General features: G+C 40.3%; 1 protein-coding gene across 2 annotated transcripts in view; it reads right to left on the reverse strand.

Annotated features, from left to right (window-relative positions):
- The window catches only part of USP13 (ubiquitin specific peptidase 13), a 103,643-nt gene that overhangs the window by 61,596 nt on the left and 25,542 nt on the right, over positions 1-16,505 (reverse strand). For both annotated transcript variants that reach the window (XM_073232029.1, XM_073232030.1), the window contains exons 3-4: positions 11,171-11,231; positions 2,543-2,664 (exon numbers count right to left, since the gene is read on the reverse strand). In XM_073232029.1, coding sequence (XP_073088130.1) covers positions 2,543-2,664; positions 11,171-11,231 — 183 coding nt within the window. The remainder of the gene's footprint in view (positions 1-2,542; positions 2,665-11,170; positions 11,232-16,505) is intronic.

Raw genomic sequence — 16,505 nt, forward strand, 5'->3', positions numbered from 1 at the left:
TTGGTACTAGTCCTGGATTCATCCCAAGTCTCCACAGGCCTCAAGTTCAGTGGTGTTCAGGAACTGACTCAAACTGGTTCACAGAACTGATTGTTAAATTCTAAGAAATTATGCAAAATGGTTGTTAAATACAGACATCACTAAAAAGTTAAATTACATAAATTTAAAATTAAACACATTTTTTAAGTAACAAATATTCAAAACTCTTCACTTCCTACATGTCTACTATATCTTACTATTAACTATGTGCTCTTGAGTTTATTGATGTCTTATGTTAACGGTTACAATTCCATATAATGGTGTGTTACTGAGCATCTCTTTTCCAGCATTGCATTCAGTGACATTATGTTGCCAGGCTGAAATCAGCCATGGTCAGGAGTGTGTGCACTGCGGAAATCAGCAATCACTACAAAGCAAGGCTTCTCCCCCAGGGAGCTGGTTGCTAAGCATTTCCAAGTGCAGCATCTACCAGGGCCCGAGCTCCTCGGTTTCAGGCTGTAAGGTCCCTCCTGAGCTTGCAGCGCTGTCACTGTGAACTCTGCATTACTAAGAGGCAGCTTAACCTCCTGGTAGAGTCTGCAGAGTTCTAGCTGCAACTGAGCCTTTTCTGGGCTGAGAAGCTCAAGAGATGAAGGAAGAGCCACCTGGTTGGATGATTTTTAGCTCAGTATTTTTTGTTATTTAAAAGCCTAAAGAGAGAATTATCAAACACCAAAATATGTAGCAAAAGCATGAGAACATATAACTAGCATCTGTTAAATCGATAAATCCAATTAGTTACCAACAGAAAAATCCAGGCCTTTCCTTCAATCTCCTCACCCGACCTTGCAAATAATCTCTCTCCTTTTTTTTAAGTCTTCAAGTATTTCTTCATGCGAAAGGACTTTGTATTAATAATTAAAATAATATTGCTGGATTCAGATTTCTATGACACTTCACTCTTAAAGGTATTCACACTCTGAATTATATGCTGAATATAGGAATAATTTAAAATACTTAATAGCTCTTTTCTTAACTTTTTTCACATAAAGACTTTTTCTTCATAAGTGAATGAAAGAAAATCATTTCAAATGTATCCACAATGTGCTTCTTTACTTCTGTTCTGACAGTAGACATAAGAGTTATATTAAACAAGAGCAATAAGAACTCCCAATATCACAGAGATCTAAGCTTTGGTATATAATTTCAGGTAATGGGTGGAGGTAAGACTATTCTGTCCAGTCACATATTTTATCCTTGGTAACAGCCACATGAGTCAACACAGGGAATTGGAAAAAGCAGAGGTAATTTAATTCTGTTTGCTCTGCTAAACACTGCGCACTTAGCCCTAAAAAGGATATGTTACATCTAATAATTAGAGGAATGAGCTACAATAGCTAAATACACAAAATTTTCATTTCTATGGTCTGATATTTAGGTATAAAGTAGATCAGGGGCCAGAGAGGTTGAATGGTGGAAAGCTGGTCGTTAATGACATGGGAACCCCAAGCACAAAAACCCACTCTTGGCAGAAGCAAGTGAGCCAGTGGCTATAGATACAAAATCACACAATGTCCAGAAGATTCTGGGACCTAAAGATTTGGCTTTGGTTCTGGCTGAGTTGGAGGAGGTAAAAAACGAACTAGGTGTCTTAACTCAATTGACCCCCACCCAGATGCTATCTGTGGCCAGGCCCTGAGAAGTCAGGGTGTGCAGGGAGTAGGAAAGAGGAAAAGAAAGAGAAGAAAACAAAGGGAAGATGGATGGAATGGAGCAGACAATACAGATGAGGAAAGAACAGGAAAAATAATGAGGGTCCTTACAGGATGTCTGTGTGCACTTAGGGGATCAAAGTTAAACAGAGCCTGGCTTTCTCCACACCGTCGCCACCACCCCTGGCTTTAAGTTGTTCAGGAAGATGAAAGCCCTCCACAAAAATAGGAAAGGAAGAGTAGAAAACCTCACCATTAAAGCTAAATCCTAAAATCTAGAAAGCAGTCTAGTCCTCTTGAGGAACAAAACTAAAAAGTGTGTTCACATCACCCCCAAGCTCCTGCAGACCAGTGATTTGTAAACATTTGGTTATTTTTATAATTGTGAGGCTGTTGTTGCAACAGTGGAAGCCTTATTTTTCTCAAACAAAATCTTACATGGAAGGCCAACATGGAGAAGATAAAAAACATCATCATTGCACTGATTAGAAGGCAGCCCCTCTCCAGTAGTCTGCCACATCCAGGGGAACAGTGTGAAAATCTAAGCTTCAGACTGTGAGTCATGGGCAGCAAGAAGCCAGCCCAAGGGGGGGAGGCCAGCACATGAGCGGCGAAGCCCCAACAGCCCTGCAAGCAACAGGCAGTAGAGGCCGCTCGGCCCAGAGCTGTTGGAATGGAACCCTGCAAGACCCTTTCACAGAGAAAAAGCGGTACGTTCGTGCTCGTGCTCACTCTTCTCCTCTTGTCTCACCACTTTCCCCACCCCTGGAGTGCACGCACACCACACACACACACACACCTGACACAGAGAGCCACGCGCACCTAGCTAGCAGCCGTGCACACTCACTGACCAGGGCTGGTAACTCCTCAATATTGGGTAGTGCTATCTCATAGTGGTCTGGGAATATAACAAGTTTGGCTTCATCTTCATATTCATAATCGTCGCTATTTAAATCGTCATCAGTATCTAGATCTGAGGAGAAAACAAAAACAAAGAACAAGAAGTGAAGAAAAGACATTCCACACCAAGGCAGCACTCACTGGGAAGCCAGAAATCCACAGGGACAGCAGCCAAGGACGCGACTTTCACACCTCCCACCTCTGCCACGACCACCCCTTGCCCCAAACCAGAAGCAAAAGGCCTTTCCATCTCTCCTAAACTATAAATACTTACTTATAAAGGATAGGTTATAAGAAGACTGGGTCATATCATTCAGCTTTACAATTAAAATAGACATACATGCTAGATATTCCATTCTCAATGATTTTTAAAGGAACAGATTGTTAATTATGATTTGTTGGGTATCCAGCTCCTGATTTCACAAGAATGCGTTGGAATATTTTTCACAATAGTGTAATAACAGAAGAAAGTACATTGGTTTGAGAGTAGATAAACCAAGGTTCGATTCTGGCTCAATTAATGTAACTTTGGACAAGTAACAAGTTCTACAAGCCTTAGTTTCCTCTTTGCAGAATAGAGATAATAGCACTTAATTCACACAGTTTATACAGGGCTTACATAAGGAATTGTAGACAAGAGACCTAGCACATAATAGGCAGCCAATAAATAATAGCTATTACTTAAAAGTAGAATCTCAATTTCACTCTCTCCCTTCCCCTCTAAGAGTTGCTGGGATATTACATAGTAAACCAGAGAGGGAACCCCATAATGTAAGTAGTCTCACTGTTCTCAGGCTGTGGAGAATTTTTGGTAAGAAAGATGAGTACCTCCCACCTGTTATCTACCAAGTCAAGGCCTCTTTGCTTGGCTAATCTCTGGTAAAGGTTAGGTGAAGGCTCAAGGCAACATCTTGTCACAATATTTACATGGACATTTCAGCCTTGTGTTCACATGGATGCCAGCACCTCAGATCATGTTTGTATATTTAGATGTTTGGAACTATGGTGACAAAGAGCTACTGAGCCATATTCCACTCACACCACCCATAAACAGATACACAAACATGGGCTCAACAGTTAGGAGAAAGTTAACTTTACTAGACAAAGCAGCCCACTGAGAAACAAATGATCTAGATGACCCCATGACTACCTGTTATTACCCAGTTGTTTGCCTCCAACCAAAACCTAATATCTCTTTGTATACAACTCTGCTCTTGAATTCTCAAAGGGAGGGCAGTTTTAATAGAAAATGAGATACAGCTAAATGCAGTCTCAATGTAAACATTAAGAGATTCTAAATAATATCAGAACTGCCAAAATAAACATCTTTAGATAGTTGTAAGAGGCTATATTTTGTAAATATTTATTATATTTTATAAATGCTTATGTTAATAAATTTAATTTTATTCTGTTTGTTATGTAGATATTCTATATGTTGTAAAATTCTGTTATAAAAATTTGGCATTCTATGTTATAAATTGGAGTGCCCCTATACCTATAATAAAAAAATTAGAACCTAAATATTCAATAAGAATGGTGTTCAACTCAACAGTAAAGTATTTAACTGATATTTATTTAGACTATGTAGAAATATAGAAATGTTTCTGTTACATCAATGAGAAAAATACAAAATTCATCGTCACTGTAAAGACAACTTTGCATAAGTTACAGTCATGGACAAGAACTGAAAGGAAATCTGAACAAATGAAAATAACAAGTGGGTGAACTTCTCTCCCTTCTTAAATTTTTCTTCATTATATTGTCTATAACAATTTTAAGTAACCAAAGCAACTCTTTTGTTTCTGTGTACAGATTCAGTTCATATATTATCAAAGTGTCTCTTTTCCACAGAAAACAGTCATTTAATGCTAATCCAAATCTTACCTGGTCAAAAACAACGACAAACTAAGTCCAAAAAAAATCCACTCTGACATCTACTAGCTTTGTCCCCCCCGGGCAAGTTCATCTTCCTCATGAGTAAGCTGTGGATATCATCTTGCCCACAAGATTGTGGAGGTAAGGTGTTAAGGCACCTGACCGGACCTGGCAGGTAGCAGGGGCTCCACAGAGCAGCTGCCACCACCACCATCACCACCTTCTCTACACCCCAAACAACTAACAGGATCCAAAGCGCCTTCCCTCCCCGCTGACTGCCCCAACTCCAGAGTAGTCCTGGAGCAGGTGTGCGGAAGACGATGGTATCATGGGGATTTTCTGCGTGATTTGAGTGTGCAGAAGCTCTGAGCTTGAAATGCTTCTAGACTAAACCGTAAGAGCAGGAACAGACCTTACGCACCTGCCATATCCCTCCCCAGCCCCTGCACGGTGCCCAGCGCACACCACAGCCCCAGTGAGTGTCTATGAAAGCAGACCAGGAAGTTAAAAACCCCAATGTGCTAAGGTCCAGAACAAGTCAAGAGCATCAAAAGGACTGCTGTGGTTTGGGGGTTTTGTTAATTGCTAACTGGTATGTGTTTAAAAAGAAGCAAGACTATTGTCATCCAAAAAAAGCAGAACTTTGTTGGGCTTCTTTACACTTGGTTTGCAGTTTACTTTTATTTTTATTTTTAATTCAATGAGGTAGAAAGGGACCATGATCTTTCCCAAATATCTTAAACCAAATCAGGGAAAGGTCAGCAGAGACAAACCAGCAGAGGTAATATTAAGGGACAAATCTAAGGTTTCTTGACCCCACACCTTAAGTATGAAATCACAGGTTCCAAATGTGTCTAGAGTCTCACCAGCCTTCTAGTTGAGGAATGTACAGAGTAACCATACTCTAGGGGCCCAGGGGACTAGGACCCCAACCTCTCCCACAGCCACTTTCCACTGTGACAATTAACTGTCAATACCTAGACGGGCTCCATTTCTAAGTTAAAAACAAAAACAAAAAACTCTTCACCAACTTTACTTCAGCGACCATTCAGATCCCTGCAAGAAGTGGCTGGGACCACAGCCATCTCCAAGAAGCAGCTTCCTAAGCTACGAAGCCTCACCACAGAGGAAAGAATCCTTAAATCAAGCCAGGGCTCCGATGGCCAGCTCAGACTTCACCCAGCCTGACAAACTGGCTTTAGTTTGTGTGCTGGAGGCAAGTAGTCTGGCTGTTCCAAACATTCACCCTCACAAGAAGGTACAGGGAAAAAGCTCCTTGAGCACAGACCCTATTCTGTGACCTGTTTTAGAAGGAAATGGGAAAACGGAGTTCACTTGAACCTTCAGGTACAGACGAAGTTTTCTGAACAGGCACATTCCTAGAACTTTCCACAAATACTGTTTCCAACCTGTTGCTCATCAAGTGTGAATGCCAGGAATTAGGCCAAAAAGTGGAATTTAAGTCATCTGAGGTTTAGCAGTAGCTCTTTGACATGCCAGTCTTCAGACACTGAAGGACTTGACTCATTTACTCGTATTTGTGAAAGTTGGAGGCACAGAGAGGATGTCACTAAAAATGAGACTATTTAACATTGTTTATATGACATACCAAAGATACACTATTTTTTAAAGTAAACGCATGAGCAGTTATTCACACATCTATACATATGTGTAGCTTTAGGGTAAAAAAAAATGAGATTAGGCAGAATCAAGTTGCGAGTCCTGGGGTATTTCTTTGAAGATCCCAGACTCCCTTACATTCCCCTTCCCTCCTTCCATCTCATAAAGCTGCAAGCTTTGTATCTGCTTATTCCCAAAATTCACTACCTTTCATATTGTGTTATCTTTGTAAAAGACAACCTAATAGTGTCCTTTTTTAGCCTAAAAACATTAACGCAGAACCACCCACCCTTTATCCATTCACAGCACCCTTAAGCATCCCAGCAATCTGCACCGCAGCCCTAAACCAAACGAAACGCCTGATGGTTCTGTTTATTTAGTAGTTAGGTCCAAACAACTTAGTTAAGTATTTACGTTCTAACAACTTAGTGACCATAGGAAAAATAAGACACGTATATTGAAAGAAATAAGATGTTTCATTTCCTCTTAATAAACCACGACCCTTACTAATGGGATATGTGCACCTGTCGGATACTGCACAACTCCTTAAATCAGGTTGGACACTGCCTCCCCTATTTCCCATTACACATTAATTTCCACAAGGTACTTGCCTTCTACCATAGAAATCACCACAAAAAAACAGCTTCACAAAGAGAAGAAGTCATTTAAAGGAATATAGGATACTCCAATAGTGAAACTACATCAGGCTATTTATTGTTCATACAATGTTTAAGCATCACTGTATTCCCCGGAAGAGTAAAAAAGTATTCCAAGGTACACCTGTGAGTTCACTGCAGCACTCTGGGTGCCTCAGAGCACAGTTTGGGCACCAAAAGTGTTCATGGCTCCCCAGTGCCTGCAGGGAAAATGTCTTAAAGCATGGTATATGTACAGACTATCACTGGAAGAATAACAAGATATATAAGGATGTACAAACAATACACCATTTGTCTCTGGAAAGAGTAACCAAGTGGCTGGGAAACAAGGAATGGGGAGAGAGAAACTTGTTTTGTCCATGTGTTATGTATTCAAAAAAATATTTTTTAAATCATAAATACAAAAGGAAGTAGAAATTTAAGTGATTCCAAAATTACCAATAATTGTCATTATTTATTTATTTTTAATTACCAGCAAAAGCTACTGGCTGAGGGAAGGATCCTTAACTGATTTCAATTGAATGAGTGTCAAGGTATTTGGGAGTTAAAGGGACCTGAATGCTGAGGGGCAGGATGGCACTCAGGAAGCTTGGGTAAGCCATTCAACACCAGCTAATGGCTGCTCAAACTCCAGCCATCACAGCCCCACTCTGGAAAGCAGGAAAGAAGTTTCCCTTACAAAATCAATCAATACTGAAGGTCATAACTGAAAATTTCAATGGTTTCAACATCACATTGAGCCAATGAAAAAGGAATCAGTCACAAAGTCATCAGTGAATGGGGGAAAAGCCCAATCTGGAAAGAGCATTAGTCAGCTGCATCTGTTTTATGAAGGGGAAGAAGAGCATTGTAACATTTCAACAGCAATGAAAGGTACTTTTGAGTTGAAGAAACAAAAAGACTGAAAAAGAGTTCTGACTTCTCTTCCTCTCCATGAAGAGACAACCTCAATGTCCCTGTTAGGGAAGGAATCCATGGCTGAGGCTACTAGCTGTCTCCCAGTATCTATTCTCCCCTTCTTCCTTAGGCATATACTTTATTCAGTGAATAGACTTTACTTTCCAGTCTCCTGTGCAGCATGGCATGGCCATATGTCCAAGTTCTGACCAGAGAGGTATAAACTGAAGTGTTGCATGGAAATTTGTGAAAAGGCTGACAAAAAGAAGCTGATTCCACTGGAAGATTAGATTTTTTTTTTTGTCCTCCTTTCTTTTTTCCTGCTTTCCAGAATGGGGATGTGATGGCTGGAGTTTGAGCAGCCATTCTGGACCATGAAGAGACTATGAGGTTAGAAACCATAGACCAGGATGAAAGGTAGAGCATAAATACAGGAAGAGTCTAGATCCTGATGGATGTGAGTCCATCACATCAGCCTGGACTTGCTGCTTCCCAGCATCCTCTATATGAGAGAAAAATAAATATCTATCTTATTTAAAGTCACCAATATTTCAAGTTTTCTGTTGCCAATGTAGACCTAATATAGTCCTTCACGAAAATTAATTTATAGGCCACATCAACTTGAAAACAGAGCTGTGATCAGTCTAATAAGAGAAACGTGCCTGCTACTGAGAAACAGGAACCATCAGCTGAGGAACTGTAAATCAGGGCTTGCAAAACCAAATTCTTACTGGAATGAAGTAGCTAGCATAAATTTGTGAAGCATCTGAGTATAAAACAATAGAAAGAAATGATGTCTGTGGCAAGCCCCCAAGTGCCAGGGGCATTCAAACTTAAATCTTTAAAAAAACTGAAATAGTCCAAATAGAGTATTTTTCCTGGTCTGTGAGTTTTAGACACATCCTGTGGTTTTTCTAAGGTATGAAATATTGTATGGACACAGACAGTAGCCTGTAGAAAGAGTCCCACTGAAATGAAATGGTGGGTTAATGCTCCCAGGAAGCAGTGGAAGGGGTTCACATGGGATGCACAAAACCTCAGTGCCTACCTTTGAATTAATTTTTAAAACAATTACTTGATAATATCCTCTAACACCAAAATGATCACTAGAGAAATCAAACCACAAGGTCTTCTGAGTAAAAGGCACAAAGGTTAAAGGATAAGAGGTCAGCTAACTTCTTCATTCAACCAAAGAAAATAAAGAAAAATAATAAGAGATCAAAATATTTAATTATTTCCACCTTCAAGAATGCCATGCTGATATTATTTAATTCAAAAGTCACATTATCTCTGTTAGTGGAAGACAGCCAAAGGTTAATAACCAAAATGACAGAATGCATTCAGTCATTTCAGCTTGGGGGCTTAGCCTAAGCTGGTTTGGGTTTAGTTGGTTGATGTGGGTTATAGTCCAAAAATATGCTGGGAAGTGGGAAATATTGGCCAGGGAAAACCAACTGCAAATAAGCCTTGTAAAGAAAACCACGAGCTAATAGACAGGAAAGAAGACAGCAAGGAAGGACCCTGTGTGGTAACAGAGAATCAAAACAGGAAGGAAACTCAGCTCCAAGACTGTTTCCAATGGCTTACCTCTCAAATAATTAACATGTCTTTTTTACAGTAACATGTGTTTTTTATTGAAATTTAAATATAGATAAGCAAAAAGAAGAAACTAAAGATCACCTCAATCCCACTATCAGGAAAGAGCTACCATTAACTTGGTGTACATTTTGCCAGACTCTTCTAGACTATTCAGTTATATATGTATATGTGTGTATACACACATATGTATACACACATATCTATATAATGTGGGGTTTTTTCCTACCAAAATGAAGTCATAATATGCAATTTTGAAATTCCTTTCAGACAATAATCATAGGCATTTAGGGATATAAACTTGCTTCTTCAAAGATTATCAGGCCACTTTTTCTTCTGGGAAAACCACATCAGAAGCTTAACATAAAATATCATGACTATATGATACAACCAGTATGCATTTGCATGAGCAAAATTGGCTCTAATGAAAGAGGGAGACAGGCAAACACCCCAATAATCAATGTTACAGCAAGATCCATTAATGGATGATAAAATTAGTAGGCAAAACTTAGAGGAAAAACAAGGTGTTAGCATAGTCCCAAAGTATCACTTCCAAGACATTTGTTAATTATACTGTAATTACCCAGAAGGTACCCCTTTAGCAGGTGATGAAGGTTAACATCACCAGATGAAAATATCAGCATCATGTGCCCCCTGATGTCAGGCACCACGGAGGGTACATCACCTCTGTGGTAATCTTGCCAACACCACACTGCCTCAGATTATCATGAGGAAACATCAGGCAAATCCAAAGTGAGGTACTTTCTACAAAATAATGGCCAGTACTCTTCAAATGTGTCACAATTATTAACAGCAAACAAGGACTGAGGAACTCTCACAGATCAGATGGGACTAAAGCAACATAACTAAATATAACACAGGATCCTGGAACAAAAAAGATATTAGTGGAGAAAATGCTGAAATCTGAATAGAGTATGTAGTTTGCCTACTATTAAAAAAAGAAAAAAACAAAAACAGTCTCTTATTTAAAGACACTGAAAAAAGAGACCAGAAGCAGAATCACAATTACTCTCCAGTCACTCTAAGTATAATTGCTTCAAAACACTAACCTCAACTAAAGTGCCAAAAGCATCCTTCACCATTAGGTAAACGTAAACTGGAGGCAGACCATATCAAGCTGAATTGGTTCCCTGGAACACTGCCTGTGGAATTGCGACTCGGTATAGCCACTATGGAAAGCCTATAAAGGTATCTCAAAAAACTAAAAGTAGAAATAACTTATGACCCAGGAATTTCACTTCTGGGAATTTACCCATAGGAAACAAAATCATTAATCCAAAAAGATATATGCACTCAAATGTTTATCACCCATTAACTACAACAGCCAAATTTTGGGAACAACCTAAATGTCCATTGATAGATGAATGGATAAAAAAAGATGTGGTACATATATACAGCAGAATATTACTCAGCAGTAAAAAACAATGAAATCTTGCCATTTGTGACAACATGGATGGACTAGAGGGTATTATGTAAGTGAAATAAGTCAGACACAGAAAGACAAATACCATATGATTTCACTTACATGTGGAATCTGAAAAACAAACAAATGAACAAACAAATAAAAAAAGCTGAAATAGACTCATAAATACGGAAAACAGACTGATGGGTGCCAAAAGGGGAGAAGAGTGCGGGTAATGGGTGAAATAGGTGAAGGGGGAAAAAAATTAGTGAGAATGTTTGTTATCTTGATCTGGGCAATGTTTACATGAGTGTATACACATGTCAAAATTCATCAAATTGCACACTAAAATTTGTGTGTTTTACCATATGCACCTCAATATTAAAAAAAGTTAAATTGGTTCCCCTCATCCTTAAATTGTAAAGAAATAAACAATCTATTATTCTAAATCAAGCACGTACATGCACACACACAGAAAATCTGGGCACATTATTGGTAACTATTTACATTACCTAAGAAAATCTTGGAATTCCTCCTTTTTGGTAAAGCTCCACCAGATGCCCCTCTTACCTTCTGAAAAGAAAACAAGAAATTGTTAAAAATGCAGCCTATGGAACAGATGATTAGCAGGGTAAAGGGAGGGAGTACATCTCAGAGGTTTCCAGTTTTTATAAAAGGCCAAAAGGAATTATTCAATCTGGACGAGTGATTTCCAGGATAAACAGAAACCTGAGCCAGGTCAGGGGAGGTAGGTGAAGGGTAATATGCTCCACATGATGATTTTCATCAAATTATCAAGAAAGCATTTCTGGAGAGAGAAGTGGAACCAGGCATCAAGGTGAAGCAGACACTTTAGCTTCAGATTAGCATGTGCTCCCAAGAGGCTGGAGTCTAACACTGGAGTTACTCTGAAGGAATGGTGGTGGCTCCAGACGGGGAGGCTCTCACTCCTCTGTCACCCACGGTCCTGGGTACACACCACAATTATTGTTGAAAGAGTTCATAAACACTCATAAATTGTCACAGATACTCTAGTCTTATTAAACCTCAACCTAACCTCCCTAAACATTTTCTGAACATCATGTAATGGCTATGTTTGCCATCCCAAGCTTTGTGTATTTACCACCTCTGGTAGAAGTCCCTAGAAGCAATGAAATAAATGCTCATCAGGTAGTTATGCAAAAGAAATCATTCATTATCCTTCCAACACTGGCACAAAATATTTTACATTCAAATAAAATGATAAGGATTCTTGTTTCAAATGGCCAAAACCATATTCCACACTGTATGTTCTTTCAGTTATTAGAAAGGAGCACATTTCCAATACAACACAATGTGTGGGTCAAATCCTAGCATCTTATCAAGCAGCCACATGTATAGCAGCATCAAGGCATTACTGTTTCTTTAGTTTGTCCTCTTATCCTCCTAAGTCTCCTTTCCCACACTGTATTATTTGGCAATAAAGACTGACTCATCTTTGGGATTCTCACTCTCATAGCTTCTACTATATGTTTATAGTTCACATATTAGGAATGTGAAAACTATTGAACACTTTAGCTGAAAAACCTGCCTCTCCAAATACTAATGCCAAATTCATGTCACTTCTCTTTGAATCCGTTTCCTCCAGAGTCTCAGAGCCTCTGTTCCTCTCCCGTCCACTTACCTAACTCAAAAAGGGCTGAAATAAAACCTGTACCAAAAGCACACTTAACAATCCTCACTTAACAATTTTGGAGGTCACTTAAAATCTCTCTACAGAAGTTTATGGTATCCTTTTAATTGTTTCAACATCACCATCCCCTCCATTCCTGCATGATGGTGGAGGGAGAAAGAAGGAGAGAAGATGCATATAACATGCATATATAACATGAGGCTTTCTGTGATTGTGAGATTCACACCTCACACTAGGATTAGATCCACTTCCTTTCATAAAAAACAAAAACAACTTCCAAGTCTTCCTTCCAAAGACCATTACCTCTGTGCCTGCATCAGTCACCACTAGAAACCAGCAAGGTTTGAGAAAGTGGAACTCCTCAGTTGGCAGACATGACTGTGCCCACATGTCAGGCTCTGTGCTGGTGTTTAGGCTGCAAACTGAGTGAAGACATGCCCCCTACCTTGAGGAGCCCACCAGCACAGTAGGGGGACATATATATAAAGAAACAGCACAGTAGATTCTGAAGAATGTTAAGAGAGGAAGGTAAGTGTATCATAAGGAGGAAAGGATAGTTCTTCTGGGATTGGAGGGTGTGGGCAGGGCTAGTCGGGTATGAAGAACAGCAGGCCTAGCATATAGCAGCTGCTCAGCACATATTTCTTGGATGGATGGATGGATGGATGGATGGATGGATGGACAATGGATGGATCAATGGATGGATGATGAATGGTGGATAGAAGACAGATGAATATGCTGAGCACAGGGAGTACAACAGGTAAAAGAGTAGTGAAGTAGAAGTAGGGCATCCCAGACAGAGAAAACAGATGTACTAAGGCATGAAATCACAGTGTGCTCCAGAAAGGAGAAGTACCTTGCTATATCTATAGCACAAAGCTGGTGGAATAAGAGTAAAGGTTAGAAAAGCTATGGGGGCCAAATCATGGAAAGCCTTGTAATCATTGAAAATGAGTCTGAACTTCATCCTGCAACAAAGTGAGAGATATCAGAGATTTAAACTTCAGTGTGCCACAGATGCAATGACTAGAGTTCTGGATGACAGTGAGGGAGGCAAGAAAAGGGGATAAGGGTCAGCTGAGGGTATTGTTGATAAGAGCATGTTTAAAGTCATGAATCCCCAGAAGCGAGCCAGACAAACAGGGGAAGGGAGTGCCTGGATAAGTCACAAGCCAGGAGGTCTCCAGGAGGGACAAGGACAAATAGAAACTGGAACAAATGTGTGAAAGAGCTGAACTGAGAGAGGATTGTGGTCAGAGAGTGAAACATTTAACTTAAATTTTCAGAGGCATTAGAGAACTGCACAAGGTACCATAATTCTGTACTTCTGCCGCCAGGCCACACAGCCCGGGCAAGGTGTTTGAATCTCCGCACCTCAGTTCCATTCCTCACCCCCTTTCCTAAAACTTCACTTTACATTAAGACATATGGGTTAAACGGACTTCCTAAGAATCACTATGTCCATTACAACAGGAGGCATGAATGTAAATCATATAATATTAGGCCAACATTAGATTATTTTAAAGCTAATCATTGAGTGGATGGCTTGTCTGACCTCCTGGACTTCCCTTCTCCTCTTCCTCCCACTCTCCCCACTGTCCAATACTGGGATCTCTCCTTTGTCTGAAACTTAAATAGAGAACATATTAAGCAGGTTCAGGTGAGAGATTAGATGAACTTCAAATCAGCACTGACTATTTAGAAGACCCAAAATAGTCTACAAACTACCAAGAATAAAGTGAAAGTTGAAGAGTGTTCCTGAATATAAAATCAATATTGGAAAATTAAAAACACCTCAAAATACCATCAATAACCAATTAAAATATATCTGAAAATAAAATGTTATCATTGCGGTGGAGCCAAGATGGCAGCATGAGTAGAGCAGTGGAAATCTCCTCCCAAAACCATATATATTTTTGAAAATTCAACAAATACAACTATCCCTAAAAGAGAGACCAGAAGACACAGGACAACATCCAGACCACATCCACACCTGCGAGAACCCAGCGCCTCACGAAGTGGGTAAGATACAAGCCCTGGCCCAGCGGAACCTGAGCACCCCACACCCCAGCTCCCGGCGGGAGGAGACGAGTCTGAGTGGGGAGGGAGAGGGAGCCCAGGACTGCTGAACACCCAGCCCCAGCCATCCGCACCAGAGCGCAGACACAGTGCATGCTGGGGTGCTGGAAACTAGGGAAGCAGGGCAGTAAGACCTTTGAGTGGGTCCCAAAGCCGGCACCCCTGGGACAAAGAGAAACGAGTGCTTTTTGAAAGTCTTAAAGGGACAGGGACCCCACAGCGGGACAGAAGCGTCTGGAGACACTTAGCCCAGCATCTTCCCAGGGAACTCCGGGCACCCTAACCCCCTGGGCAGCAGCGCAGCTTAGAGGCCCCTCATGGAGATAAACAGCCTCCTGCCCGTTTCCCCTCCAACATAGCTCCGCCATATTGGAGCAGCAGCCTGAGGCCAGCCACGCCCACAGCAACTGCGGAGCTTATTCCACCAGCCAGGCAGGAATTAGAAACCCCATCTGCGCACAGCTGCCCAGCACAAGCCACTAGGGGTCACTGTTCTCTCAGGAGAGGAAGGCCACAAACCAGCAAGAAGGGATGTTCACCCAGCCGTCACACGCGCCAACTTCCCACAACTACCTCTATCACCATGAAAAGGCTGAAGAATTTGATACAGACCAGACTAATCCAGACATCCTCCCCTGAGAAGGAATCTGGGGAGATAGACCTAACCAATCTCCCTGAAAAAGAATTCAAAATAAAGGTCATAACCATGCTGACGGAGCTGCAGAGAAACATGCAAGAGCTAAGGGATGACGTCAGAAGGAGATTACAGAAATGAAACAATCTCTGGAAGGATTTATAAGCAGAATGGATAAGATGCAAGATGCCATTGATGGAATAGAAACCGGAGAACAGGAACGCATAGAAGCTGACTCAGAGAGAGATAAAAGGATCTCCAGGAATGAATCAATATTAAGAGAACTGTCTGACTAATCTAAACAGAACAATATTCGCATTATAGGGGTACCAGAAGAGGAAGAGAGAGAAAAAGGGATAGAAAGTGTATTTGAAGAAATAATTGCTGAAAACTTCCCCAAACTGGGGGAGGAAATAATCGTTCAGACCACAGAAGTACACAGAACTCCCAACAGAAGGGACGCAAGAAGACAACACCAAGACACATAATAATTAATATGGCAAAGATCGAGGACAAGGACAGAGTTTTAAAGGCAGCTAGAGAGAGGAAAAAGGTCACCTACAAAGGAAAACCCATCAGGCTATCATCAGACTTCTCAACAGAAACCTTAGAGGCCAGAAGAGAATGGCATGATATATTTAATGCAATGAAACAGAAGGACCTTGAACCAAGAATACTGTATCCAGCACAATTATCATTTAAATATGAAGGAGGGATTAAACAATTCCCAGACAAGCAAAAGTTGAGGGAATTTGCCTCCCACAAACCACCTCTACAGGGTATTTTAGAGGGACTGCTCTAGACGGAAGCACTCCTAAGATGAAAACAGATGTCACCAGAGAAAATAAAATCACAGCAAAGAAAGCAGACCCACCAAATACTAACTAAAGGCAAAAATTAAATCAACTATGCACAAAAGCAGTTCAGGGTAACACAAAAGAGCACAGAATAAAACACCCAACATATAAAGAATGGAGGAGGAGAAATAAGAAGGGAGAAAAATAAAGAATCACCACACAGTGTCTATAATAGCTAAATAAGCGAGTTAAGTTAGGCAGTAAGATACTAAAGAAGCTAAACTTGATCCTTTGGTAACCACGAAACTAAAGTCTCCAATGGCAATAAGTACATATCTTTCAATAATCACCCTAAATGTAAATGGACTGAATGCACCAATCAAAAGACACAGAGTAATAGAATGGATAAAAAAGCAAGACTCATCTATATGCTGCTTACAAGAGACCTAATTCAAACCCAAAGACATGCACAGATTAAAAGTCAAGGGATGGAAAAAGATATTTCATGCAAACAACAGGGAGAAAAAAAGCAGGTGTTGCAGTACTAGTATCAGACAAAATAGACTTCAAAACAAAGAAAGTAACAAGAGAAAAAGAAGGACATTACATAATGATAAAGGGCTCAGTCCAACAACAGGATATAACCATTCTAAATAAATATGCAC

Source organism: Manis javanica, chromosome 3 (genome assembly GCF_040802235.1).
Source record: "Manis javanica isolate MJ-LG chromosome 3, MJ_LKY, whole genome shotgun sequence".
Lineage (NCBI taxonomy): Eukaryota > Metazoa > Chordata > Mammalia > Pholidota > Manidae > Manis > Manis javanica.